At 44.1% G+C, this 26,163-nt stretch overlaps 1 protein-coding gene across 10 annotated transcripts in view; it reads left to right on the forward strand.

Annotated features, from left to right (window-relative positions):
* Nucleotides 1-26,163, forward strand: part of GRIN2A (glutamate ionotropic receptor NMDA type subunit 2A) — a 522,696-nt gene that overhangs the window by 421,881 nt on the left and 74,652 nt on the right. For all 10 annotated transcript variants that reach the window (XM_036225800.1, XM_036225809.1, XM_036225808.1 and 7 more), the window contains one exon: nucleotides 22,743-22,948. In XM_036225800.1, coding sequence (XP_036081693.1) covers nucleotides 22,743-22,948 — 206 coding nt within the window. The remainder of the gene's footprint in view (nucleotides 1-22,742; nucleotides 22,949-26,163) is intronic.

Raw genomic sequence — 26,163 nt, forward strand, 5'->3', positions numbered from 1 at the left:
TCAGAGTTACTATAGGAAAGACATAGAGGCCTCCAGAGTAATTGGTTTTGATTCTGCATTTTCATACACTCCGCTAGTGATTCTCATGTCCCTTAAAGGTATAGAACTACTCCTTCAAAGCACAGATTGAGTCTTTTATAATCCTGACAAAACGGTTTCACCTACATCATCCTAGATATCAAGAGTTCTTGCTTCTTAGGCTTTGTGCCTCTTTATTTCTTTGCAATACACCACTTAGCAGCAATGCTTAAGAGAAATGATATGAGAGAAAGAAGATAAGGAAATTGGAGTCTTGTTGCTCCTTGAGTAATCTCTGGGGAATGAGACAGTAACAATGCCAAATGAAATATTGTTTGTGGATGTAGTTCAGTTTCTGTCACCTAATGAGCCCTCAACAAATATTGTCATTAAATGATTTTTTTTCAGTTAAATCTGTCTTTCATAAACATAAATGGTTAAATTTTGGGTTATATAACCCTTTTTCATTCACGCATTTATTCCATCAAACAAAATTTCCTGAGTACCTATGATGCGCAAGTCACTGTAGAGGTTTGCAGTAAGACATGGACCAGCCTTCAAGGTCTTTAGGGTCTAATAGGGCACTTGGAGATTCTCATAACTACCAGACAGTGTGACATGTGCCACAAAAGATGCTCTGATAGTATTTAGAGAAGAGATGCGTTATGTGTAGACAGAAGGACCAAGGACATTGATACAGAGGACTTCGCATGTAAATGAGGTCTCAGAGAGTAAGAGTGAGCGTAATCTGGACTTCTGGACATGTGTGGGAAGACCTCTCCATGCAGGAGAAGCACTGAAGGCCTGGGTCCAGAGACAAGCATGCTCAAGGCCCATTGGAGGAAGAGTGTTTGAAACGTGGCTGGTGTGGTAGGCAGAATTCTAAGAATGACCCCCAATGACTGTCACCCTTCTGCTGTCCTCTCCCCTTGGAAGGTGAATGGGACCTGTGAATAGGAGATGTCTTCCATAATGATGACATTGGATAGCAAAAGGGGCTTTTCAGTTGACTTCGAGTTAATCAAAAGGAAGAGTAGCAGGGTGGGCCTAAGCTAATCACATGAGCCTTTTAAAGTAATATCCAGCAACTCTTAGCAGAAAAAGGAGTCAGAGATATTTGAGCATGAAAAGGATTTAAACTGACTGCTGGATCTGAGAATTGAGGGGCCACAGGACAAGGAATTGAGGTAGCCACAAAAAGCTGAGCTTAGTCCCTGGCCAACAGCCAGCAAGGAAACAGGGACCTCCCTCCTACAGCCTCAAGGAACTGAATGTAGCCAATAACATCATGAATGAGTTTGGAAATGGACTCTTCCCAGATCCTTCAGCTAGGAGCCCAGCCTGGCTGGCACGTTGATTTTGGCCTTGCGAGACCCTGAGCAGAGAATCCAGCTGAGCCCCGCTGGACTACGGACCTATAAAACCATGAGATCATTAAGGGCTGTTGTTCTAGGTAGCTAAGTTTGAGGTAACTTGTCACATGACAATAGGAAACAAATACAGATTGTTTGAAGGGAAATTATGGGAATGAAGGACCATACTGGGATTGGAATGATAAACTCCAAGAGTTTATTCAGTAAATCTTTGGGTGGGGGGCGGGGTACCGTTCAAGACCTTGAGATGAGAGAACAACATAAAAATAATAGTAGTAACAGCTTACATTTGTTTAGTATTGATGTACTTTGCAGGATGCTAAGCATTCAGTTATATAAACTCATCTAATTCTCACAATACAGGTACGACTATTACTGTTTTACAAATTCAGGGAATGAGGCCCAGAGAAATTCAATAACTTGCTCAGGGTAACAGAGCTAGTAAGCTGCAAAGCCAGGATTTATGAACCCCATGAACTAGACTGCTTCTTTAAAAATAAAATGGTGTTTGGCATGGATCTTCGGGAACATTTCTAAGGGGCTATTTAAGTAGCTCAGGTTAAAGGGAATATTGATATGAACAAGAACAGCGGCAGGAGATCTGAGAGAAATTTCAGAAACAGAATTGAAAGCTCGTGGCATTGACTGGATGGTTTGCTAAGAGGTTCATGACAGAGATGAATCGGTTAGATAAAAAAAAATTTAGGGGGCCGAGCATGGGTCTGTGCTTAGGCATTTCTGCATTGAGTATTTCCAGAAGAAATTTGCCATGCCTGTAAACGACATTGTTCATCCTCCTTCTCTCCTTCTACCCCTCTCTCCCCCTTCATCTCTCTTTCCCTTTTTCTCCAGAACCCACGTCTAAAGTGAAGTGCCCTTTCGAAAATTGCTTTGGTAATATCAGTACCTTAGCAGAGTCTGTGAGAAATTTAATTTGTTTCCTTATATAATGATCATTAAGTTTCTCAAATTATGTGAGCCATAGAGAGGGAAAGTGAAGGCATTATAAAAGATTTAAAGTTCTCATCTCACCTCCCGAGAGTCATGATGCATAGTGACTATTTTAAATACCCACACAGTACAATATGTTAGGTCACGGTGAGGAAAATATAGTAGGTCTCTAGCAAACTGACACATCAAACTGAAGTAGGTGATGTCATCTCCTTGTGCACGTGTGTGTGTGTGTGTGTGTGTGTGTGTTTCTGCCCTGCACTGCTTTGTGCTGCTTTGTTTTCGGTTGTAACATCAGCCCAACTCCAAAAAGAACAGCAGTCGAATCAGTGCTCTCCTGCAAGACAACATTCTGCTAAAATTTTTCTAGACTTCAGAAATTTAAAAAGAAACAATTCCTAGAAAAGACATCTGTATGGGAACACACAGTGGTGGGAATGTTAATGACAAAGATGACCGATGATGGAGATGGTGGTGGTGATGTCATTGGTGGATGTGATGATCACGATGGCAGCAGAAGTCATTAGTTCAGCGCCTGTTACATGCCAGACACCATGCTGAATGTCCTCAATGCATTCTTTCACTTAAGTATTACGATATTCTCTGCATCTTCCTGTGTCTAAAAGGGAGATGATAATAGTACTTACCTCATAGGGTTGTTGGGAAAATGAAACAAAATAATAAATCAGGTGCCTAGAACACTGACTGGTACATTATAGGTTATCGATAAATGCCAGCCCAATTATAATTGGAGTTCCAGGTTATAGGAGAGAAATTGGAAGCTACATGGGATAAACGATTTGCCCAAGGTGACAGTGGTGAAGGCAGACGTGAGCCCAAGCAGCATTACCGTAGAGCCAGAGTCGAGGATCATGTCCTCTCGAGTCTCCATCCCTACCCAGCCCACAAACCCAGTTTGTTAAGGAAGCTATCCGAGGGTGACGGGGGCATGATTAAGCTGACAGATGGTATTAATGTGAGACAAAAGCTGCGCCCGTGATAGTTTGCCATCGCCATCAATTATGAAAATGAGGGAATAGATTATTTAAATGATTTCAAATGAGTAAATTATTCAAAGAGCCTCTCAGAAGTATTTCTAGAAACTCCTGAACAGACAGATGAAAACCATTTTTATTTTTTCTGACAGGGTCATCAACTCATCTGTGTTGTAGATGAATGCAAAGCCCTGAGCTCCTCCGACAGAAGGAGAAAGAGAAGGAGAGTGGGAGGGAGAGAGGGAAGGAGGGAGGGAGGAGAACAGCAGGCTTTAGGCCCAGTGCTGCAGAACACAGACTGAGGCTACCATGTGTCATCCAGGAGAAAGTTTTTTTCTATGTTCCCTGGAACGCCAGATTCTATCAGAGTGCCACAGGGGTCTCTGAGTGGGTAGGGGTTACCGAGAGGGGATCCAACTGTAACCAGAGATGATAAAGCTTTATCTGAGATTGGTATTCTAAGTGAGCTTTCATTTGGGGGAAAGATATAATATTTTATAAAGTAAGTTTGAAAATGAGGAAAGGGATTGACTTTGGTGCTCCTCTGAATATGATGCAAATAAATAGTGAGCTCAGGTTTGTCGAGCACCTATTATATGCCAAACCTTACCATATCGGATTTCATGTTTATTGTTTCACTTTAGCTGCATGATAACCCCATGGAGCAGGTGGTATTCTTTGATTTTTGTGGAGGGAAAACTTGGAGATAGTCAGAGACTTTTTTTATCAATAGCTGAGAAAAGATTCAAATTTAGGTCTTATGAGTCTCCAAGTCTGATGCTCAATCCACCGCTTACACAGTTTCTAGGATAAGTGATGGGAATTTTCTTAAAGGACCTAGAGATTCTTGTAGATAGTATCTGCCTTGGAAGTTGAGAGGAGGGGGAGAAATGACAATACCTAGCCCTTTAAATAAACTCAAATTTTACTCTTTTAGATAAAGAACTGTTAACTGTAAATACCTGATTGATCGAACTATTTGTCCATTTATCCACCCATCCACCCAGCCAGTCAGCCAGTGATCAGTCATCTAATAAACCATCTGTCTATCCATCTATCCACTTATCAGTCTATCAACCCAGCTGACCAACCATCTTTCATTCATCATCCACTCTTGAACCTACTCACTCACTCAATACTAACCCGTTTGCCAAGTATTTACTGATTGTGTACTCTGTGCCAGTCCCGTGGTGGGTATGGGCGAAGCAGAGATGAATCCCGCAACACCCCTGACCTCAGCAAGCTCACAGTTTGGTGAGAGAGACAGAGGAATGAGCTTTTAATCACAACATGGTAAGGCGAGTGCTCATAGTAGAGTGAAGCCCAGGACACCGAGCGACAGCTACCCACCCCGGGTATCAGGACAGGGATGAGAATCACAGACGTTTGAGGCCTCTCACGATGTTTCTGCATTTCACAGTTCATCTGGTTAGCAGCAGCTGGATTGCTTCCCACCCCACCTGCAACTACCAGACCTCAGCGGCTCATCGTCGGGACCTGCTCTCTACTTCCTTAGCGTTCTCCCTGTCAGTTTGTTATTTCCCCACGTGCAGGCTGATGGCACAGACAGGAATGACATTTGTCTGTAAGACAAGAGACAGAGCAGTGAAGTGCTCTACCCCAGCATTCTGCTTCTGGCTACAAGTGGCTGTGTCAGGCCGCCTTCTGGAGCTGCAGTTTGGTTTTCTCAACTGTGCTGTTGGCAGCAGAAGCTCCACTCACCACCACGCTGTTTTTCTTGGCATTAGAACCAGAATTGGGTTGGGCCAGAGGGAGAAGCAGAGATGGAGAGGGATTAAATATTCCCAGCGTTGATCTCTAAGCTGTGGAAGATTTACTGTGCTTTCTAGATTCTGAAGATGAAAGAATTGGCTACCTGATACCTTGAGATAATTACTCACATCTAGTAAAATAATTAATGATAAAAATAATAATTACTGTTTCTTGGTTATAGCTTAGGGGCTGTATATTCATTACTTTGATCTCTTTTTAACAGACATTCAGCCTGAGTACTGTCACCCTTCTCCTGAGTTTATATATAAAGAAACTGAGGCTCTGAGAGGATTGGTGACTTTCCCAAGGGTACAGAGCAAGTGGCAGTGTCTACATACCAGCTCAAGTCTGTCAGACACTAAGGTCCATTTAATTTCGCTGACACTATAGGGTAGAGGTGGGGGTTCTTTGTATATCAGTAGTGAAGACTCGTTGCCTTAATGATGAAAACCTGCATTGGGAGCTCCCCAGCCCTGCTTGAAATGGCTATTCAGGTATGAGATTCCCCTCCGAACCAGGTGCCTCTTCCTGGCCTTAGCTCAGAGCATCCCACTGAGCTGCATGCAGATCTGCCACATAATCAGTCTCTGGCATCTTTGTGCAAAGCCAGTTAGCATTCCTCTGCAAACCTGAAGCTGCAAATTGCCCCCAACGCCTACAGCAAGTTACTTGTTCATTCTTTATTACTTCGCCATATGATACGTTATCTGTAGCCATTGTCTTCTGCAAACGTGTTTTAAAACTGATCACAATCATATCTATAGAGTTCTTGGAGTGTTTGCCTTCCATTTGAATTACAATTTTGCAAATTAGAAAGACTGACTGGACCTGTTCGAGAAGGAAGGCGGTAGCGACTGAACCATCTTGATTTCTCTGTACAAATAAAGACTCCATCGGAAATGCATATGAGGAAAAAAACTGAAGTTGGGAAAAAATAAGAGAATCGACTCGTATTCCCTTGAAGGAAAACCGATGGCCTCTCTCTTAATGTGTGTTTAACTTTAAAGTTTGAAACAGACCATCTAAACTGGAAGAATCCTGATTCTCCATATCGTCTCCCACCGTGCTGACCTCTGTGTGCAACGGAGATGATAACTGATGGCATATTTTTTTTTCTTTCCTGATGAAAGAGTGTTTGGGGGAAAAAAGAGAGGCAGATATAAGGTTGAAAGGAGGGCAAGATATTGGATCCCAACGACCACTCTCTCCATAGGGAAAGCCGGGACATTAACCTCCTTTAACAGGTGAAGACTGAGATTCAGGCAGCATAAGAGACTTGTTCAAGGTCCCTCAACCAGGGCTGTACACACGGCTTTCCGCAGGTAGCATTTGAGCTGGAAACTCGAATCGACACAGCAAGATTTGAGTTTCATTACCAAAATGGCATCCTAGGTTTTGCATTGAGGAATTATCTCTTTGAAAACATGGGCTGAGGATTGAAACACATGGGACACTCATCAAGTTAAACTATAAACCAGTTAGGACAGAAGTTAGAGTCAAGCCTGTATCTAATCCAGAGCCCACATCAATGTCAAAAGTGAGGGTGTGGTCCGCTGACTACGGGGTCAGCACCATGGTCAGCGGAAACGGGTTGCTGTCCCTCCTGGCACCGGTTAGAAGTGGAGATGTTTGGGGGAGAAAGGCAGTTTGCCCGACATCATAGGATTGGGCTTGGCCATGGATAACACCTAGTTCTGGGACCCAAGCCAACCCTGAAAGTCATCTTTGTATTTCTCAGAAAATCCGAGTTTCCATCAGAAAAATGGGGTTTCGTGAAGATATTAATGCTACCATTTATTAAGTGCTTCCCGTGGGTCAGAAAGGGCTTTCTCTTAATTCACACAAAGAGCCTGCGTGATCGGTACTATTATTATCTCCATTTTATAAATGAGAAAACTCATACAGAGAACAAGTCAATTTCCAAGATTCTGAGCTGGATTTTGAAACCCCATTTGTCTGATTCTGAAACCTACGCTTTGACGACTAAGTTGTATTATCTTCCTTAATCAAATTCTGCGATGCGGGTGACATCACCCCATGTTGTGAGAGGTAGAGGTTTCAAGTAGGAAAAGCATGGGGTTTGTTTTTCCTATATAATTCCAGTTCCAAATAGTGCAAACAAAAAGCCTAACAATTTCTGAGCATTGACTCCATCATAGGCCCTGAGCCAGACTTATTACATACATTATCACATTTTTAGTTCCCCAAAGCCCTAAGCAGTGGCTATCATAATTATTTTTATTTTACAGATGAGGAAATTGAGGACTAGAAAAGTGAATTAATTGGAATGTGGTCACCCAGCCAGTGTGTAGCTGTGGGGATTATAAATAATATATGTAAAGCATCAGGCATAGGGCCTGGTACATAATAGAAAGAGCTTAATAAATGGGAATTATTATGCAAAGTGCATATGGATTTTTAAATGATAATTATTAGGGATTTTTTGGGGGTGGGAGGTTGTTTTGTTTTGCATTTTGAGTGGATTTCTAGAAGCCTACTGTGGGCATTCTCTTTTCTCAGAGGGGTTAGGCTTGAAGATTAAAGATGAACACACTCAAGAATCATTGTCCCTTTGTTTTCTCTTTGAGTCCCACAAAATGAAATAAATGCCGAGACAGACGCATTTAAGCAAGTCCTGGGCCAGCAGTCAGAAAACTACATCTAGTTCTTTTCCATTTGCTGTACTTTCTGCCCCAAATTACCTGAATGAACATTAGTTTGCTTTTCTGAAAAAAATTGTAATAATATCCCCATCACCTTTATGTGGCTGTGTGCCATGAAATGATACAATAAAGAGCAACTTGTAACCCATACGTAAACTCTGGGGATTTTATAATATCATCCACATAATGACTTACAGCACTCTGGTGAGGATGCTTCTGCCAAGTGTATGTATTATCTGAAAGTTCCTTTTTCTATTTCTTTTCCTCTCCGCCCTCCTCCACCCCCAAGACAGCTTCTCGGACAGTCGAGCCCTCACAAGTATATTTGTGAGGTCATACTTTTTGGCACAAGGATCCAAGAAAGTTTGGGTTACGTTTATAATTATGAAATTAATTGTACGCATTAATTGTGCAGAACCTCAAATCAGCAAATGGAATTAAAAGTGATCGTCAGGCCTCTGGATTTATTGGGAGAGCTAGAGCAATGCCAAGCTGCTCTTGGCTGGACCTTCTTCTCTGTGGACAGAATTATATTAATAGGCAATATCAGTTCTATCTAAAGTGGAGAGTAGTAAGTGAAAAACATCTCCATCTCCCCTCGGGGGGGGAAAAGCAAATGCATTTCCTAAGTGTCATTTTGATATACAAGGCCTGGGCCTGGAGTTTTGATAAAAATCAATTCCCCCTGCCCCCTCTCTCTCTCTCCTGTTCTGGAGTCACAGCCAATGTCCTACATCCAGGGGTTAACTTCAGCCTCACGAGGACATGCACACTGGAGATGGGATGGAACTAGCCTTGGCTGAATACCTACTATGGGCCAGGCCCGGGGGTTCAAGTAAATGAACTAATGTAATCCTTACAGGAGCCTTGTATGTAATAAAACACATAATATTGGCTGAGCAGTGACCATGTGGCAAATGGAGTAAGTTCTGTATAGGCATTAATGTATTAATTCTCACAATAATCATAGGAAATGGGGTTGGGTGTAAGGATTCTAAAGCCAACAGAATAGTCCCTACCCTCAGTGGGTCAGCTACGGCAGACAGACAGGTATAAGGGTACTGTAATACTCGATGAGATAACCGAAGAGGAAGTCACCTGGCCAGTTTTAACAGGGTCCGCATCTGCTTCCCAGAGGAGCTGTCCTCTACGTGGAGTTCTGAAGTTCAAGTAGAAGCGCGAGGGCGAGTCTTCTCTGGGAGGTGAGTTGCATTTGTTGAAATCTGGCATTGAGAGGAGCTCAGTGCATTTGGAAGCTCGTGATTCGTTCTGTGGGATTCATGAGTCGATGTGGATGTGGCAGGGGCAGTATGGGAAGTTGTTCATTAGAAATGAGGTTAGGACGAATGAGAAATGAGGTTAGCATGAATGCAAAGAGCTAGAGAGGCCAGTGAATGCGTGTTTCCATTTGATTCCAAGCGCAGTGAGAAGCCATCAAAAGGCTTTACGCGGGAGAGCGGAATGATCCCATGCAGAGATGTGTGATGGCTCAGGCTGCCGCTTGGAGGATGGGCTGAGAGGAACATTCTCTGGGGTAGGGACGCCCGTCGGAGGCTGTTGCAGAAACCAGGGGCAGAAGGCCTGGACTAGGTAGTCACACTTCAGGAAAGAAGTGAACGAGAGTAAGTATTCAAACAGAGCTAACAAGACTTAGCGATCGATTTAATATACATGGGGCTGGAGGGAGAGAGATGAATCAAGGACTATTTCTGGGGTCGGGATTTCAAGAACTCATTTGCCACATGGGAGAGAAAATTGTGCATCTCTTTAACGGTCGAAGGTGAGACGATGGGTTCTGCTGGAAGCGTGTTGAGCTTAAGGTTTCTCAGGCGTAGAGAGGAGATGGTGAAAGACACAGTCAGGTGCAAAGGCCGCCAACACAGAGATGATGAGTGAGGAGGGGGCAGTAGCAGAGACCAGAGCGTGGACGGCTGGGGGCCGGAGGGAGGGAGGAGCGTGTAAAACACGTGCAGAGAAAGAGGAGTTTGCGTTTCGGCAGAGCTGGAGAGGCCGCGTGGGAAATAGCCTGGAAAGGGCAGGATCATGACAGTCCGGGGCAGGGAGACGCAAGGAAGGGAGAGGGGAGTGGCCTCAGGGCCGAACGCCATGCACCTGTTGGATGTAGTCATGAGAAAGCATCAGATGATCTTGGCCGGGCCAGTTTCAGAAAAGAGATTGGTGCAGAAGAGGGCTGTGTCCACAGCACCAATAATGGGATTCGTGTGAAGCTAGAGGAGAGAGACCTCTTCCCATTATCGAAGGAGGAGAGAAGAAAGACACGTGTACAGAGGCAGGTATGTCTGTGGGGTGTGGGGGTTGTCCCTAGACTCTGCGAAGAGAGATTCGTCGGCTGGGAGTGAGGATGGAGCTGGCGGACTTGCAGTCTCGTGGGCAGGTGTGAAGGCTTGAAATAGTTTCTAGGGACTGGGAGATAGCCAGTCAGGAAAAGAGAGAAGGATTTTTTTTTTTTTTTTGGCCAGAGGAGTCCTTACATTAGAAGGGATATCAATCCGTATGTTTCTGTGATGTTCTCTGTCTGTACTCGGCGGTTAGCAGGGGAGGACGTGGTCGGATTGACTCAGAGCTGGGCTTGGGGCGCAGTGGCACCAGGCGGGTGAGACAGGAGGACAGAGCGGGAGCAGGAGAACTGCGTGTATGCCAAACAAAATCTGCGGGCGGGGTCGATAAGGGGGTGTAGGCGGGCGCGAGAAGGAAGCGGAAGCGTGAGAGAGTAGATCGGGTGGGAGAAGGGAGAGCAGCACGGGGGCTCGTGGCCAGGATGGCGCGGGAGGGACGTGAGGACAGCCGAGTGAAGCCCCGTGGACTTTCTAGGTTTAGAATCGTTGACATCAAGCAGTTCCCAGTGACTCATCCCTCCATGGGAATGGCCGTCTACAGTGAACCAGGGGTGGCAAGAGAAAGTCAAGAAACTGACCTCTGATTTTATCTCAATAGCCTAACAAGTGTGAACGTATTTATAAAAGAACCGATACAATTATTTGAAAATAGGGGCAATTCCAAAAGATGTGGAGTTAATAAATATCAACCACACGTGGGTGAAATCGCCAGTATTATCCTCAGGCATTGAGTAAGTCATTACGGGGTCCCAAGGCCAATTGGCAATATGAATTCGAATGCCACCAAATTCCAGTGTGCGCATAGGGGTTTCACCCCGACATCCGGGGGCCTCTGGGATCTTATCTCAGTGAGTCCTTCATTCCGCTTTCTCATTCCCGATGTATGTTGTGTGTTTCCTCCAATTCGGGTAACTTCCTGGTCCACAAACACGTCCCTTAAGCTCAGCTTCTGTGCTTTTGCCCACACCATTCATCCAAGCGATGAGCATGTCCCTGTCTCCGTTCTGAGTTTTCGACTCCGTCGCCTGCTCAGCGACTCCCCTCAGTGGCCACCCCTCTCATACTTGCTTCCCTCTCACTTTGGCGCCCCCTGCGTTTATGTCACCTTTCGTCCTTTGGCACTTGTCATTTTCTGTTTTATTTTACAAGTAGCTCTGAGGGCATCTTATTTTATTTTCCCTACCGACGGGTGAGTCTCCTAGACTTAGATCAGGAGTTGGCAAACATTTTATGTAAAGGGCAGGTACTAAATATTTTGTGTGTGTGTATGTGTGTGTATGTCAGCCATACTGTGTGTAAGGCAAGTACTCGATTTTGCTGTTTTAGCATGAAAGCAGTCATAAATGACATATAATGAAATGAGTATGGCTGTGTTCTAATCAGACTTTATTTATGGACACTGCAATTCAAATCTCATAATTTTCCCATGTCACGAAACACTATTTTTTCCCAACCATTTAAAAATATAAATAAATCCATTCTTAGCTCGTGGGCTGTACAAAAACAGTTGGCCCTTGGACTGGAGTTTGCAGACCTCCAGCTCAGAGGCTTACTTACTGTTGTATCACCAGTGCTAGAACTGTTTATGGCACATAGTAGGTGCTCAACAAACATTTGTCCAATGACCGAACCAATGAATCAATGTCATTTAATCCTAACAGACCAAACACCTAGAGAATGGCTTCACTTAGTGGTTATAACGGAGTAATCAGGAACCTTGGGATTCTAGCTTAGGCTACAATTTGTGTGAATCTGAAACATTGTGGTTTAACTAAGATGTTATAGCTCATAAGCTTCATAGTTGAATTTGAACTTGGGCCTTCTGACTCCAATTCTAGGGTCCTTTTACGTTACTGAATTTGCCAGTCTAATTCAACAGAGAAAGCACTGCCAAGTAGCTGCCTGGTTGGTCACCAAGATTGTCATTTCCTCCTAGTATTTCTGCGGGGCTCTGGAATTGTTCATTAGTATCCAAGATGAGGATAATCGGTTTGTGTGAAATTGGGCGGACAGGAGAGAATGACTTAGGCTTTTATTTTTTATTTTTTTTTGAAATATCAAGTCTTATTTGGCTCATCCCAGGGGGATCCTCATCTCCCCCACCACCTTCTAATCACGTTCTTAACAGTGGGCAAAGCTGTGGTTAAGCTTATTACTGTTTCCTCACCATTAAATCTTCTGTTGGCCTTAGTATTTCAAAGGATCCTCTCACTGGAATACTTTAGGGCTCAGACAAGCCTGGAGCAAAGCAAAGTAGTTCGGGGCCAGAGCTGAGCAAAGAAAAACGATTGTGAAAATACCATCTTATCTACAGAGGATTGAAATTCTGATCGGTGTGCATTTCATCACAGCGATGGATTTCACCCATGCAGAATGCTTTGGTTAGCATCTTTGTAATAATCAGCCAGGCCTCAGGCACCCATTCCTGGCTCACCCTTTCATTTGCAAGAAGGAAAACGTCTATCTCAAAGATTTAAATTTATTGTTTCGCCCCAGATATGAAAAATCAAATGTCCACCAGAGACCTGACACCAAGTTCTAAACACTGCGACTTTCACAACCCTATTACTTCTCATGGGTAAGAGGATAAAATGCTCTGCAGCCGATCGATACCCCCGGGTCTTATAACCTTATTTTAAATTTCGGCAGACGCTGTCAGTGAGGTTAACTTTGAATGCTCAGGGCCAGGAGCCAAATGGAATTGGCTGTTTTACATAATGCTGAGTGAGGAAACCCATCAGCTTTTGGCCTGTTCCATCTCTCAAGTCCGATGTGTTACACTGACGTCTCCTGCTTCCCAAGTCTGCAACTTAATCACCAAGAACTTACCTCCTTTCCTTAACTGCTAACATACTCGGCCCCAAACTGTTGCCACTTTTCAGGGATTTTACGTTTGAAAAGTTGCCCCAAGAGTAAGAGAAGTTATGTTTATGTTCGTGCCCAGCCTTGTCATAATTTTCAGGCTAGTAAGAATGAGTAGATAATCTTGATAAATGAAAGGCCCTCTCTGCCATCAGCCCAGCATCGGAGTGTGCCTCTCTGGCCTGCATCCTAACTCTCTGGCAGCTCCACCCAGGGAACGGAGCCGCTAAATATCATTCAAGCAAATCCTCTCAAAAAGAGCTATTTACTCTGCCAGATCGCAAATGGCATTTTATTTATCTTACAAGTGGAAACCACACTGATCTTTGAAATTTACCCAAAAAAAGTACATTAGAAGGTCAAAGAGAAACCTTTACAGTATTTTTTTTTTAAATCGCCTTTGTTAAGGTGTTAAACATGGTTATGACTAGTATTGTCACAGAGGACTGACCTTCGGTCCAGTTCTGGTCCCATATTACGTGCTTATTCTCCCCCCACCCCATTTCTGTGCTTGCCCCATCCCCCACTCCGCTCCACCCCACCACGTCTCCCGATCTGCTTTTGCAGACCTCTGTGTATATTCTGGGTTTCTTTTCCAGGCCTTTAAGGGGTTCAACCAAGTTTACGGCTGAGTTTTGATAATAACAGATGCAGCAAGGTAAACAGAGTTGCATCATCTTGGCCATCAGCATCTCAAGTACAACGTGATACAAAGGGAAGATGCGCTCTCCCTTCTAAGGCCTCTGTGTAAGGAACAGAGTTGACCACAGAGGCGAAGAAAATGGCTAATCAGCTGTTAAAGCCTTAATTACATTCCTCTTGGTTGAAATCCTCAAATTACCTAATTGTCACTCACTTTACATTTGAGCGCTGGATTTTTTCCCCCTGATTTATTATTCTAATCGTCTAATTTGGATGTTGGTGCTAGCATCAGTGGAATTCAACGGTCAGGCCAGCAAGGGCTCCCCGCGGCTCTCTCTGCTGCTGGATGCATTTGTACGGTGGAATTCAAGGTCCTCGGAAGAATCAGTTCACAGGTAAACTGAGGAAATAAAACTGACATACATGCAAGAAAAGCACAAGATGACCACCTCTGTCTGAACATCGCAGAAAAAGACGTCGCTCCTCTGCCAGGTGGGAAGGATAACCTCACGTGTCCTGGCTCCCAGGACACGCTCTTTCTGCAGCAGGGTCATTCCAACTGATCCCTGGAATAGTCCCTCCACAAAGCCAGCCGCTCCTGTTTGCCTTGGTATTTCCCAAAGCGAACCTGAAGGCAACCTTGGGACTGTCAAGGTGTGGTAATGGCTCCAGCCTCTGACACCAGATGCCCGAGCTCAGATTCCAGATGCTCTCACTCGCTGTTTGATCTTGGACAAGTCACGTAAGCTCCCCGTTTCCCAAGCAGTAAAGATGATAATGGCCTTGTTCCTCACAGGATCAAAGATAAAAGGAGAAAATACACATCGAGGTGATCACAGTCCCTCAAGAAACGGCAGTTATTATACTTATTAATTATTTAATCATTATTATAGCCCATGGAAGTCTGACTGATACAGAAGTTACACAATGAAGGACTCCTAAGAGTATGGGTAAAAAATTAGTATTAAGAGAGCGTGCCTTTTCTATGTTCTGATTTTTCAAGTCTCTCATGTTTTATCACTCCAATGTGGAACCAAAAAGGAGAAAGAAAACACTATTAACTGCATAGCTAATTACCAGGACACATCACCTATTATGAGGGCCCACCACGAATGAAAAGAAAACCCAAGACACAGGACTTCTCTCCACCCTGGGGGACCTGGGGACAGAGAAACGGTGGAGGACTGAAGATCATAAATGAACTTCTGGAGGGAATGTTGGCTCATTGTTCCAGAGAGGTTGAACGAGCATTGAGCTTTTAAATCTGAGGTTGAGCAGACATTGAGCTCTTCTCCTGTTGACTAAACATCAATAGGGGACGAAAAGCAACTCTGTGAGTTGTTTGTGGAATTAACGGAGATCAAAACACATCACCATGAATTACCAGATCAGTGCTGGGTTCCAAGACAGCTGACACTGTTATCCGTACAGGTATTAGATTACTCTGAGCACGGTTATTACAGGAGGGAAAAAAAAATCAACCGCTCCAATGTGAGCTGTGTAACAATTAGGCAATTCTGAAATTTCAACTGAGAGGAATTTAATTAAGGCTCTAATAGCTGATTAAACTCATTTAAGATCTTCTGGCAATTGCCACTGGTTACATAAGTAACCCAAGAAGGGAGATTTCCATCTTTTCTTATGCCGTTTTTAACCCTGCTGGGAGCCATAGGTGTGATCCTTCAGGTGCTTCTCAAAATCTGGTCCTTCGACCATTTAGAACAGGATGACCTAGATCCAGGTTGCAAAGTCCAGCTCCCAGCCTCATCTGGGACCTACCAGTGCAGTCACCCCTGAGATCTAGAGGTCACCTTCTCATCAGCTGCCAGGGAGAAGTCCTTATTCATGCTGAAGATTCCTAGTCCACCCACCTTCAATGAGGGCATTTCAGACAGTGTATCCACAGGTAGCAGACACTTTCCTTCGGTATCTGAAAAGCAGTTCTTAATGTCACTCTTGTCAGTGGCCATCTGAGGCCCCAGGGCACTGAAGACAAAATAGGTTTGGCCCATACCTGTTTTTCGGCAGTTTCTTTGTAGAAGAAACTGTTCAAATATACCATTCAGGGGACAGCTGCATTCCAGTGAGACATTTGGTTTCAGCAGACTAGCTGTTTTGGACAAACTTGAGCTCGGATGTGGGTTTTCAAAAAAATAAAAATAAAAAATCCTTGGACCCAACCATACTCAGAGCGCATTTCAGCTTAATATTAAGCTGTGGCTCAAACATCTGTGTTGTTAGTTTTCAGATCAATCCAATTAGGAACTGCCTTTGGTTTCAAGCTGTAACCCAAGACACAAAATTACTTGTGTGTAAACTCGCTATCAGCTTGCTTGTGCGTGAGACTTGCATGTAGAGGCGTGGAAGGGATGCTAATCGATGATGCTATTTATGCTAAATATGGACATTAAATCATTTTAAATTTCCTTCACGGCCATTTATCGCGTGTCCTTTTGGAAGTCTTTATATTTCAGGTGGAGAGAAATTGGCCTCCTGATTGCTTTGTTTTTCCCCTTAAAGTCATCTTCCTGAGGAGTTAATTACTCATATTTTCTCCAGATTGGGAATAAATCACTGCTTATTATCTGGACTGAAATGTTTTCCGATGTTTTGCACACGTGAAGTGTTTGTTTGAAGGCCCGTTTCCCCTTGGTTATGAAATCACCCGGTGAGCTAACCGGAGCCAGTCGAGCTGGAGCATAGGCAGCGTGATCTCCGCTTCCATCATTGGTTTTAATAAATTTCCTCTCTGAGTTTTAATTTTGCAATCCCTATTGTCTTGTCTCCAAGGAGAGGAGCTGAGTAAACAGGCCATTTTCCTCTTTTAAGTTTGAATTCTAAGTAAAAATTGATGCTACGCTGCAGTCTGAATCGAGTTCAGTTTAGCAAATATTTATTGAACCGGCCTGTGGGTGAGGGTGTAAGCTAGCTGACGTGGGTCTCATGGTTGTGGAAGACTGCAAGGCCAGGCTGGATACTCAGCAGAACTATAATTCAATGCAAACTGGGCCATCACTCCCACTCTCAGGCAATCGTACATGGGTCTCTAAGTTCTCTTGAGTCTACCACTTAGAGATCTTGTGAGTTCATGTCGACCCGACCCTCACCGACTTGGCCTGTGTCAGGCTCATCCAGATAAATGCAGCTGCCTCCTAAACCATCTCTCTGCGTTCACGATTCTTTTTAACCACGAGCCCTGTCTCTGTGTTACTTTGGAAAGAAATGTTCTAATGTACCAAAATGATTTATCCCCTCCCCTGATTAAAAGTCTTCAGTCAAGTCCTTACCCCCCACCCTTCTACACACTTCAGTTGCCCTGAGAATAAAGATAGAACCCTTAACAAGCCTCAGCCCAGCTCTGCTGGTCTGGCTCATAATTGGAAGCCACTTCCTCTAAGAAGCATCTTTTGGTTCCTTCTAGAGCAGCAAGCCCTCTGCTTCAGTAGCATGGCAGTTACCTCGCTTTGTCGCCATCGAGCTTTGACTTCCCGTCTCTAGCCAGACAGGAAACTCTGAGAATAGAGACCAGGCCTGGAGTGTTCACAGTTGTAGCCCCAGAGCCCCCTGCAGAGTGCGGCACTGTGGAAAGCCCCAGATGCCTGTGTCGAGTGCCCGCATGGATGAGGAGAGAATGGCAGGGAAAGAGAAAGTGTTGTGGAGGCACAGAAAATGCACACATGAAATCCAGCTGCAGAATCAGACTCCCTGGGAGAAGTGGTATTGGAGCCGGAAGAGTGGGTGGGACTTCAGTCGTGGCGATGATAAGGTGAGGAATTTCGAGTGGAAGAAATAGTGCAAGCAAAGGCAGGGAAGGTGGGGGCCTTCGGGCGTGTGCGGTGAGAAGTGAAAAGTAGATAGATGCCTCTCTGTGGCTTAGTATATGTGTGTGTGTGTGAGTGTGCAGAGGTGTGAATATATGTGTGTGCTAAGTATGTGTGTATGTGTAGCGGAGCATGTGTGTGGGGTTGTGAGAGTGTGTGTGTGTGTGGTAAGTTTGGATATGAGTGTGTGTGTGTGGGTGTGGGTGTGGGTGTGTGCTTATGTATAGATTTATGTATGACGTATAGGTATGCGATGCATACACACATACAATATACATGTGTGTATATGTATACATGTGTGAATGTGTGTAGGTGTAAGTATATGTGTGTTTGAAGGCGCGTTTGAAGATGTTTTAGTGTGAGAGTATGTATCGGGCATACAAGGGAGAGAAAGAGATATAGAGGGAGAAAGGGAAAGAGAGAGACACGGACGCGTGTAGTGAGGTTGGTCGGACCCAGATCTAGGCCCCTTTAACGTAAAGGGGAGTCTGAATTTGATTTCATAGGCAGTATAGGTTATGGAAGGATTCAAGCAGCAGTAGACCTGTTATTTTGCTGTTTAGATATATGTTCTTAGGGGATGGCTTGGGAGCCCAGGGGCCCAGTAATGAGGTGATTTTAATTGTCTTGTGCAAGCATTTCATGAACAGATCAAATGAGATCAAACGCTCATTTCTCTTTGAAAGGAGAAGCACACACATCTATTAACCTAATTTCTTCCAGCCCCTTGCAGCCTCTGCAGCGTATCTCTGCATTTATCCGGACACGAAGGGGTGCGTATTAGCTTAAGACAGTGTCTGGAGCCGAAATTATCTGTGCTCTGAGAAAATATTGGCTGAACATTTCAAGAAGTAATCACTGCCCTTTCCCAAAACATTCTTTTTTAGGCAAGAAGAAGAGCAATCACTTTCTAAAAGCGCTGTATTTAAATTTTATCGATAAGAACAAAGTTAATTTCTCTTCCTGTATTTCTTTTGACAAAATAACTTTTCTCCATCAGAAGTCAATTACTATTATTATTATTTTTTGTCCTAAAATATATACTTCAGTATACTTGCTGGAAACACTCGAAGGTTTATCACCAAAATTCAGTTTATTTTGAAGGTGAAGGTTTTTTTTTTTTTTTCCTTCTCTCACAGAGTCTTATTTGGGTGAGTTTAGGACTGTTTTAAAGTACAAAAAAAAAAATTTCATGATAGAGATAAAAAATAACTTGTCCTCGCCTTTCTCTTGTGGATAGATTGTTTATAAGAATCAAAATAGTGCTAAGAATGTGCCTAATACATAAATGCTCAGCGAATGCCAATTATTATAGTTGTAAGAGCTCGAGCAATGCCATCCTGACTTTATCGCTCTCTTCTATTTCTTAGCTCCACAGTCAATCTCTGATTGAGTCTTCTGTCATTACCCTATCCTAGTAACCCCAGCAAAAGTCCCAGGGAAGATTCCCATTGGCTCAGCCTTGCTCATTCCTTAGGGTGCAAGATTCCGTAGCCAAGGCACACGTGGACACATTGATCAACAGACTAGAATTTTCCGACTCATGGACACTTTAAAAAATTCAGGCTGTATGTGCATTCATTCCGTCCACAAATATCTATTAAGTGCCTTGTCATGCTAGGCCCTGCGTTAGAAGCTGCGGACGTAGAAATCAATCATCACATATATAAAATCTCCGCTAGATCGGAGAATCATAATCTAATGATTGAAACATAAATGCATAGATTGTCAAGGTCTAATATTGTTAAGCAAATGGAGATTAGATATTTAAATCAAATTAAGGGTTCATGAATTAAATCTGGGATCTCCTTCAATGTACTATGGGAGAAGCGGGTAGGTGGGAGTATAAATGAAGCAAGACTGGCAACGAGTTAGTAATTACCGAAGCTGGATAATGAGAGTACAGAGATTCATCCTACTACCCCGCTTTTGTGTTGTTAAATATTTTCGTAATAAAAAAAAGAAAAGAAATTGAGGGAGGCAAAGAACCGCCACCTTTGGGCGGGTACTGTACGGATAGCTGCTCACGATGACCTCCGCAGACGCCGTTCCATTCCGGCTCACAGACTAGATGGACTCTTAGGGTAACGCTCCTTAACAGGACCTACAAGCCTTTGCGTCAGCTGGCCCCTGCCGGCTTGGGGTGCTTTCCCCTCCTCCACCCCTCCTTACTCCCCACACATTCATCTTGGATTCGCAAACTCAGTGTAAACACCGCCTCCTCTGGGAAGCCTTCTGTGATTTCTCTTCCCTTCTTTCCACTCTCAGACCCATTTTTTTCCTCCCGGTTTGTATGACGTATACTTGTGTGTGATCTTCCCAATTAGCATAAAAATTCTGTGCAAGTAATATGTTTGCACCACAGTATTTTTAGTGTCTAGTCCCATGCTTGAAACCTAGAAGCCATTCAATAAATACTTAGGGAATTCATGAATCTCTGTTAAACCTGTCTACAAACACCGGACTCAGTTATAGTCCCTCATACACAGGGATGTAAGAGGGGAAAGGAAAGGATGTCTGTTCTCTTTTGTCTGGTGTATAAGTCTTGCAGTTGGGATACTTGGAGTTGGAATGGGAGCCTATCAGAAGAGTCTGTCAGAGAGCTCTCGGGATCGAGGGCAGTGCTTACACAGCAGCTAAGGCTCCCAATCGAGTTTGTCCACCCACAGCTTGTTTCCACCCTTCTTGGCCAACCCATGGGTGCTTACTTAGACATGTTGGGAAGGGAGAGAGAGAGAGAGAGTGAAGATTTGGGAAGTTACTGCACTCTGGGAGCTCATAAACTTTTGCAGCCTCTCTCTCCATGAGTCAGTCAGTCTTGGGCTGGAGCTTTTGCCTGCCCCACCCCCCCACCCCCCCACTGCGTAGAGTGTGATGTGGTCAATGACATCGCTGAAGACCTGCTGGCAAAACAGTCTTTACCTCCGTGTATGTTATCTGGGACCTTAGGAGCCGTCTCTGCAAGGAAGGAAGGGTCTGGGAGCTATAGCAGAATCAGTGTGGATCAATTAATAGAAGCATTAATGGGAAAGCACCTTTGGACTCAGCCAGGCACACACTAGGGTCTGGTTCTACCACTCACTAGCTGTGTGCGTTTGGGCAGGTTACATAAGCTCTCTGTGCTTCAGTTTTCTGAATCGCGAAGTCGGAAGAATAATTCTCAACGGGTAGGTTCTGGGAGGATCTAACTAAGTGGCGATATTGGCACATATCCTGACTATACAGAAGCGCTCGAAAGTGAGCACTTCTATAATTGTTACAATTTTGCATCAAATGCTATGGTGGGCATAGGTGCAAGGTTCTATATTACTAAGGAAGGTGGATATGCCTTTGTAGATTAGGTAATATTTGAGCTGGATCTTAAATGCTAACTGCAACAATAATAAAATAATAGCAGTTATCATGTATGTTGTGCGCTAAGTTCTGTGCTCAATGCTTTGTGTACACTTTTGGCTCATTAAATCTTATTACAGTCCTGACAGGCTTATCCTGTTGTTATCTGCATTTTGCAGACAGAGAAAGCAAAGTTCAGAGAGGGGAAGAGACTTTTCCAAGGCTTCTCAGCTAATGCATGAAGCCAGCATTAGCACTTAGTTCTGTTTGACTGCAAAAGCCATTCTCTTACGCACGGAACTACCCAACCTCTGGGAGGAACATAAAAGGATTGGTATGACATGTCCCCAAAGGCTAAGCTTGGATATCTCTTTATCAAAGCATATTTATTATTATTGGTTTGATTTTTGACTTGCAGCCAACCGATAGTTGCAAGAAGGCAGGGACCATTCTGTTTTTACCCATCACTGTTCTCAGGCTCACACTAGGCATTCAGCAAACCCTGGCTGAATGAATAAAGAATTAGATGGGCTCAACTCTCCCTCCAGCTTGTGTTACGCCTCACAGCGTAGGTAGATCAACATGTTTGACCAATTTACTCCTCTTCCTATCTTAAAAAGGAAGGTATCAGTGAAGCTGGACAGTTTCGTAATTGGCCACACCATTGTTTCTCTACAAGCAGCAAAAATTTTCCAGTCCAAAAGATGAGGTCATCTTAGAGAGCACCGATTGCCTTGTCTCCCCCACTCCGTCACCTTTCCTGGGGTCCGGCGAGTCTGAATCCTCTTTAAGGGCCGGAGGTTCATTTCTGGTGACACGTACGTTACAGGAGGAGAGGCGAACAGGTCATGTCAACACAGACAAGCCTGGACTTGGCACTTAGCTTTTCAGATGAGGTGTTTTCCTTGAGGTCGGTATTACAAATAAAGATCTGACCCGTGGTGTCAAGCAATTGCGCGTGGGAGAAGGAGGAGGAAGGAGAAAGTGCGATGCTGGGGGCAGCTTTCTCCCAGTGTGTACGTGAGCAGTGCCAATAAGCTGTCAAATAAAATTAAGGTTCAAAACATACAGCCTTCAATTTGATTCCACCGCGATGCCGACTGCTGCTCAGAGGGAACACATCGATTCTATTTTGACAGGTCCTGATGTACACTAAGCAGCAGAAGGCTCCACTCTGCACCGGATTAATAAAAGTTCACCTTAATTTGCAACTTAAATAGAACCATATCTGAGCTTGAAGTGACGCTTCTAGTTTTCTCGCCTGCTCTGTCCCCTACCCCTTGTCCCGCCCACCGATCTTCCCTCCACTTCGTCTTCCTCTCTCCTTTGCTCTTTCTTTTTCATACCACTGTTTGTTTGTTTCTTTTTCTTTCTTTCTCCTTTGCATTGTCTCTCTTCCGTACTAAAACGAAAAAGTATGCGGTCCTGACTATGTGCCCAGCACTATGCTTTTCATGCATTGCCTTATTTAATCCCCACAACGTCCTTATAGAGTAGGTGGAATTGTACCTATTTACAGATGAGAAAACAGACACTCATAGTGATTAAGAGCTTTCCTGGGGTCGTCTAGCAAATATGCGGCAGAATTAGAGATTCAAGCCCAGACCTCCCTGATTCGAAAAGTCCATGCTGTTTTCATGACATCAGTGATCTTGAACTCTTGCAGGACAATAGAATCACCTGGAGAGCTCTATAACAGTATTAGTGCTTAGGCAAAAACCCCCATAATTTAATTAGTCTGGGGAGAGTCCAGGGCATGGGGGATGCCCAGTATTCTGCTTACCCTTTATGTCCATTTTTCTTAGCACGTAAGCACGTAAGTACGTAAGTAGGTAGCACCAAAGCCCGTAGATGGATGGGGTTCTTCTCTCGTGCCTGTTATGGGGAAGGACTCGTCTTTCTCGAAGTCAGTAGTGCAAGAAAGCACAGGTGTGGCTTTGTCTTTGTGATGCAGGTGGGCAAGTGGGAAAACCAGACCCTGAGCCTGAGGCACGCTGTGTGGCCAAGGTACAAGTCCTTTTCGGACTGTGAGCCAGACGACAACCACCTGAGCATCGTCACCCTGGAGGAGGCGCCCTTTGTCATCGTGGAGGACATAGACCCCCTGACCGAGACGTGTGTAAGGAACACTGTACCATGTCGGAAGTTCGTCAAAATCAAGTGAGTCTGGGGACGCTGTCAGTCGAACGTGTCCAATCCTTTCATATAGCATGTATCATTGACAATAACAATGTCTATAAAATAATAAAATACACTATGAAATATACTTTATTATAATAGGTCTAATATGATAATAGATTTTTAAAGACTTCAAGTCTTGACTTAAAGTCTTACTCCAAGTGGTTTGCATTATTTACTTTCAACAACAGCAACACCAGGTAAGTGGTTCTGACATTGTAAACATGGTAAAAACTAAGTTATGAGAAGATTAAGAAACACGTCTAAAGCCATTCAGCCAGTAAAAGGAAGAGGCGGGACTCAGACACTGGTCCGTCTGACTCCACCGCCATATCCTTAGCTATTATGCTGAACCAACCCTCCCTTTCAACCTTTCCTTAAATAATTATTTTATATTTTTCTGGCTGTCCCCTTCCCCCAATCCCATACCTTCCACTTCCTTCCATCTTTCTTATATTTCCCAGATCCAAACTATTCAAAAATTTGTAAAGCTCGACTCCGTTTGGGGGTCAACAGACACCTTAACCATGACTTCCTGTTGTGATCGAGGTAAACTCCATCTCCTGGGGACTTCCTACCTAGCTCAGTGGCGGCAAAGCAAGCATCATGTGTGTGTTACTTCCTCTTTTATTACAATTGAAGAAAGAACTGAATTTTTTTTTTTTTTTTTTAATCAGTGCTTCTGGTGAAGGTTTCTTCCTAATCTACATACCTTTTGGAGAAGCGTAATGCTTCACGGCCAAGTCCACGTCCCTGATTATAGTCTTTGGTCTTTGCTAATGCAAACACAAACAAAAACACCACCCTCGTGGGGGATTCGCCAAAGGAAAAGGCCTACTGTGGCATGGGAGTCTTTTTTCCTGAGTATTTTCTGATCATTTCTTTTCATCTGGTTGATTCTTCCTTGTCCTTAAATTTGAAGCGCTCCCTCCCCGAGGTGGGTTAGTTGTCCCTCCCTCCACAGTGCTCTGGGTGTGTCTCTCTGTCTTAGTCAAATCACCACAGAGGGAGTGGCTCAAACAACAGACATTTATTTCTCAGGGTTCTAGAGTCCAGGACCAAGGTGCCTGCAGATTTGGTGTCTGATGAGGGCCCTCTGCTTATCCTCACGTGGCAGAGAGGAAGCAGGCTCTCCTGTCTCTTCTTATCAGGTCACTAATCCCATTCCTGAAGGCTTCACTCACAGGACCAAATTGCCTTCCAACTGCCGCACCTCCGCACAGAATCACACTGGGCATTAGATTTTAACCTACGGCTTCCAGGGGACACAAACATTCAGTCTATACCACTCTGTCTCTATCTTTGTCCCAGTTTTTATGGCTTATAGTTTGTCCGTATTTCCCCCTGGATTATTAGCTTCCTAAATATAGGGAATGTGGCACGTTAATGTTTGTGCCCCCAGTGACCAGCACGGAGCATGACCCTCCAATGTCGGTGATGCTTGAACGGATGAGTGAAAGGATATTTTCCCTCCCGCATTCCAAATTCCAGCCTAGGTTATTATTATACAAAATGCAGATCCCCGAGCTCAGCTCTTGGGATAAAGATAATTTTTTAAAAATATGATGGCTAAAAATATTTCGAAGGCACATTTTGGTTTGAGGAAATTTTTTTTTCTTTTTTTTCTTTTTTTTTTTTTTCTTTACCAATAAGCAGCCACTTTGGAGTTGAAATTCAGAGTAGATTATTCAACAAATAATGGTCAGCCTTTTTTGGAGTTGTCAGCCCCTTTGGAGTTGAAACTTTGAATAGATCGGTCAGTAAATAAATACCCATTAAGCACATTTTATGATGCTGGGCGTGGGGAATACATCAGTGAACGGGGAAGACAAAAGACAATGATCTTGTAGTCATGGAACATATACAGGTAAAAACAATTCAGCCAATAAAGGACCGGGGAGTTTCATGTTATGATAAACCTTGTGAAACGACGTAAAGAAGGCGGCGTGATAAGAGGTATGCGAGGCCCCCTTAGCTCACACGGGTAACATTTGAGGTGACATACAAAGGATGAGAAGGCGCCGAACACGGGAAGAACTGGGGCAAATGCCTTCCAGGTAGAGAGCACATCTGGTGCACAGGCCCCGAGGCAGGAAAGAGCTTGGCAAGTCCGGGAAACAGATGGAGGCCTAGTGCAGTGCTCGAGGGCGATGAGCCGAGGAGGCGATGGAAGGGGTAACCGGGAAAGCTGTCCGAGGAAGTTTTGATTTGGGTGGGTGGTCTTTGAGCCGAACCTGAGCAGATGAAGAAAGCAGAGTGTATAACCTCAGTGGGGCACCTCCCTTATATAACGATGCCATCTCCATTTCCTGGGCCTTATTGCTGAGAGCAGTCGTTCACCAAGTCCTGAGTCACATTTGTATGGAGACAGTGAGCCCCTGAATAAATGACTCTCTTGGAAAGAATTGGCTTTTCCACTGAAGAATTTAACAGGTTGAAATTCACATTTTTGGTTCCCATGGGAGGCGGCGGCTTTCCCCTTTCCTTTTCCCACTTGGGGACCCAAGGAGTTTACTGTGCATCTAGGTGTCCTTGGTCTTTGATTTACCTGAGAGCGATAGAAAATTACTAGGATCCACTGACCCCGTCATTAACATAGGTTAGAGCAATTGCATTTCTTAAAGGTAATATTCTTGAGGCAGCCTGATTGGTTCCCCAAAGGACTCCTGTTAGATAATGTGGTAGTATTTGTTTTTTTGATGGTATTCTCCCAGGAAAAACCCTTTGTCTGTCACTTCTGGTAAATGATGGGGTCTTGAGGGCACGTTTAAGTCTTCTAAAGACACAGGTAATAGGTCACGAGCTGAGAAGCCAGACTTTTCTTCTAGCCTGCTAGTAGAATGTTAGGGCATGCAGGGGAAATTGAGGAATATCTGGCTTGCTACACAGGGAGAAATGGCCATCCTGTCAATTAATGCCCTTCGTTGGCAAGAAGAAAGGAGATACATTTTTAAGTGCTTATGTGAGGTGCTTTAAAGACTTTATTTTATCTTCCCACCTATCCTGCAAGGTAAGTGTCAGCCTCCACAGTTTACAAACGAGCAAATTGAGGTTGTGCATAAAGAGACCCATCTTGAGTTTTCATGGCTGTTAGCAGAGGCCCCAGGATCTGAAAGTGCCTCTGCCTGACCTTCATGGCTGTGCTCACGTCCACGGGCCATGCTGGGAAACTGTGGAGCCAGAGGATTGGATGTAGA

This window comes from Rousettus aegyptiacus, unplaced genomic scaffold (assembly GCF_014176215.1).
Source record: "Rousettus aegyptiacus isolate mRouAeg1 unplaced genomic scaffold, mRouAeg1.p scaffold_m13_p_8, whole genome shotgun sequence".
Classification (NCBI taxonomy): Eukaryota; Metazoa; Chordata; class Mammalia; order Chiroptera; family Pteropodidae; genus Rousettus; species Rousettus aegyptiacus.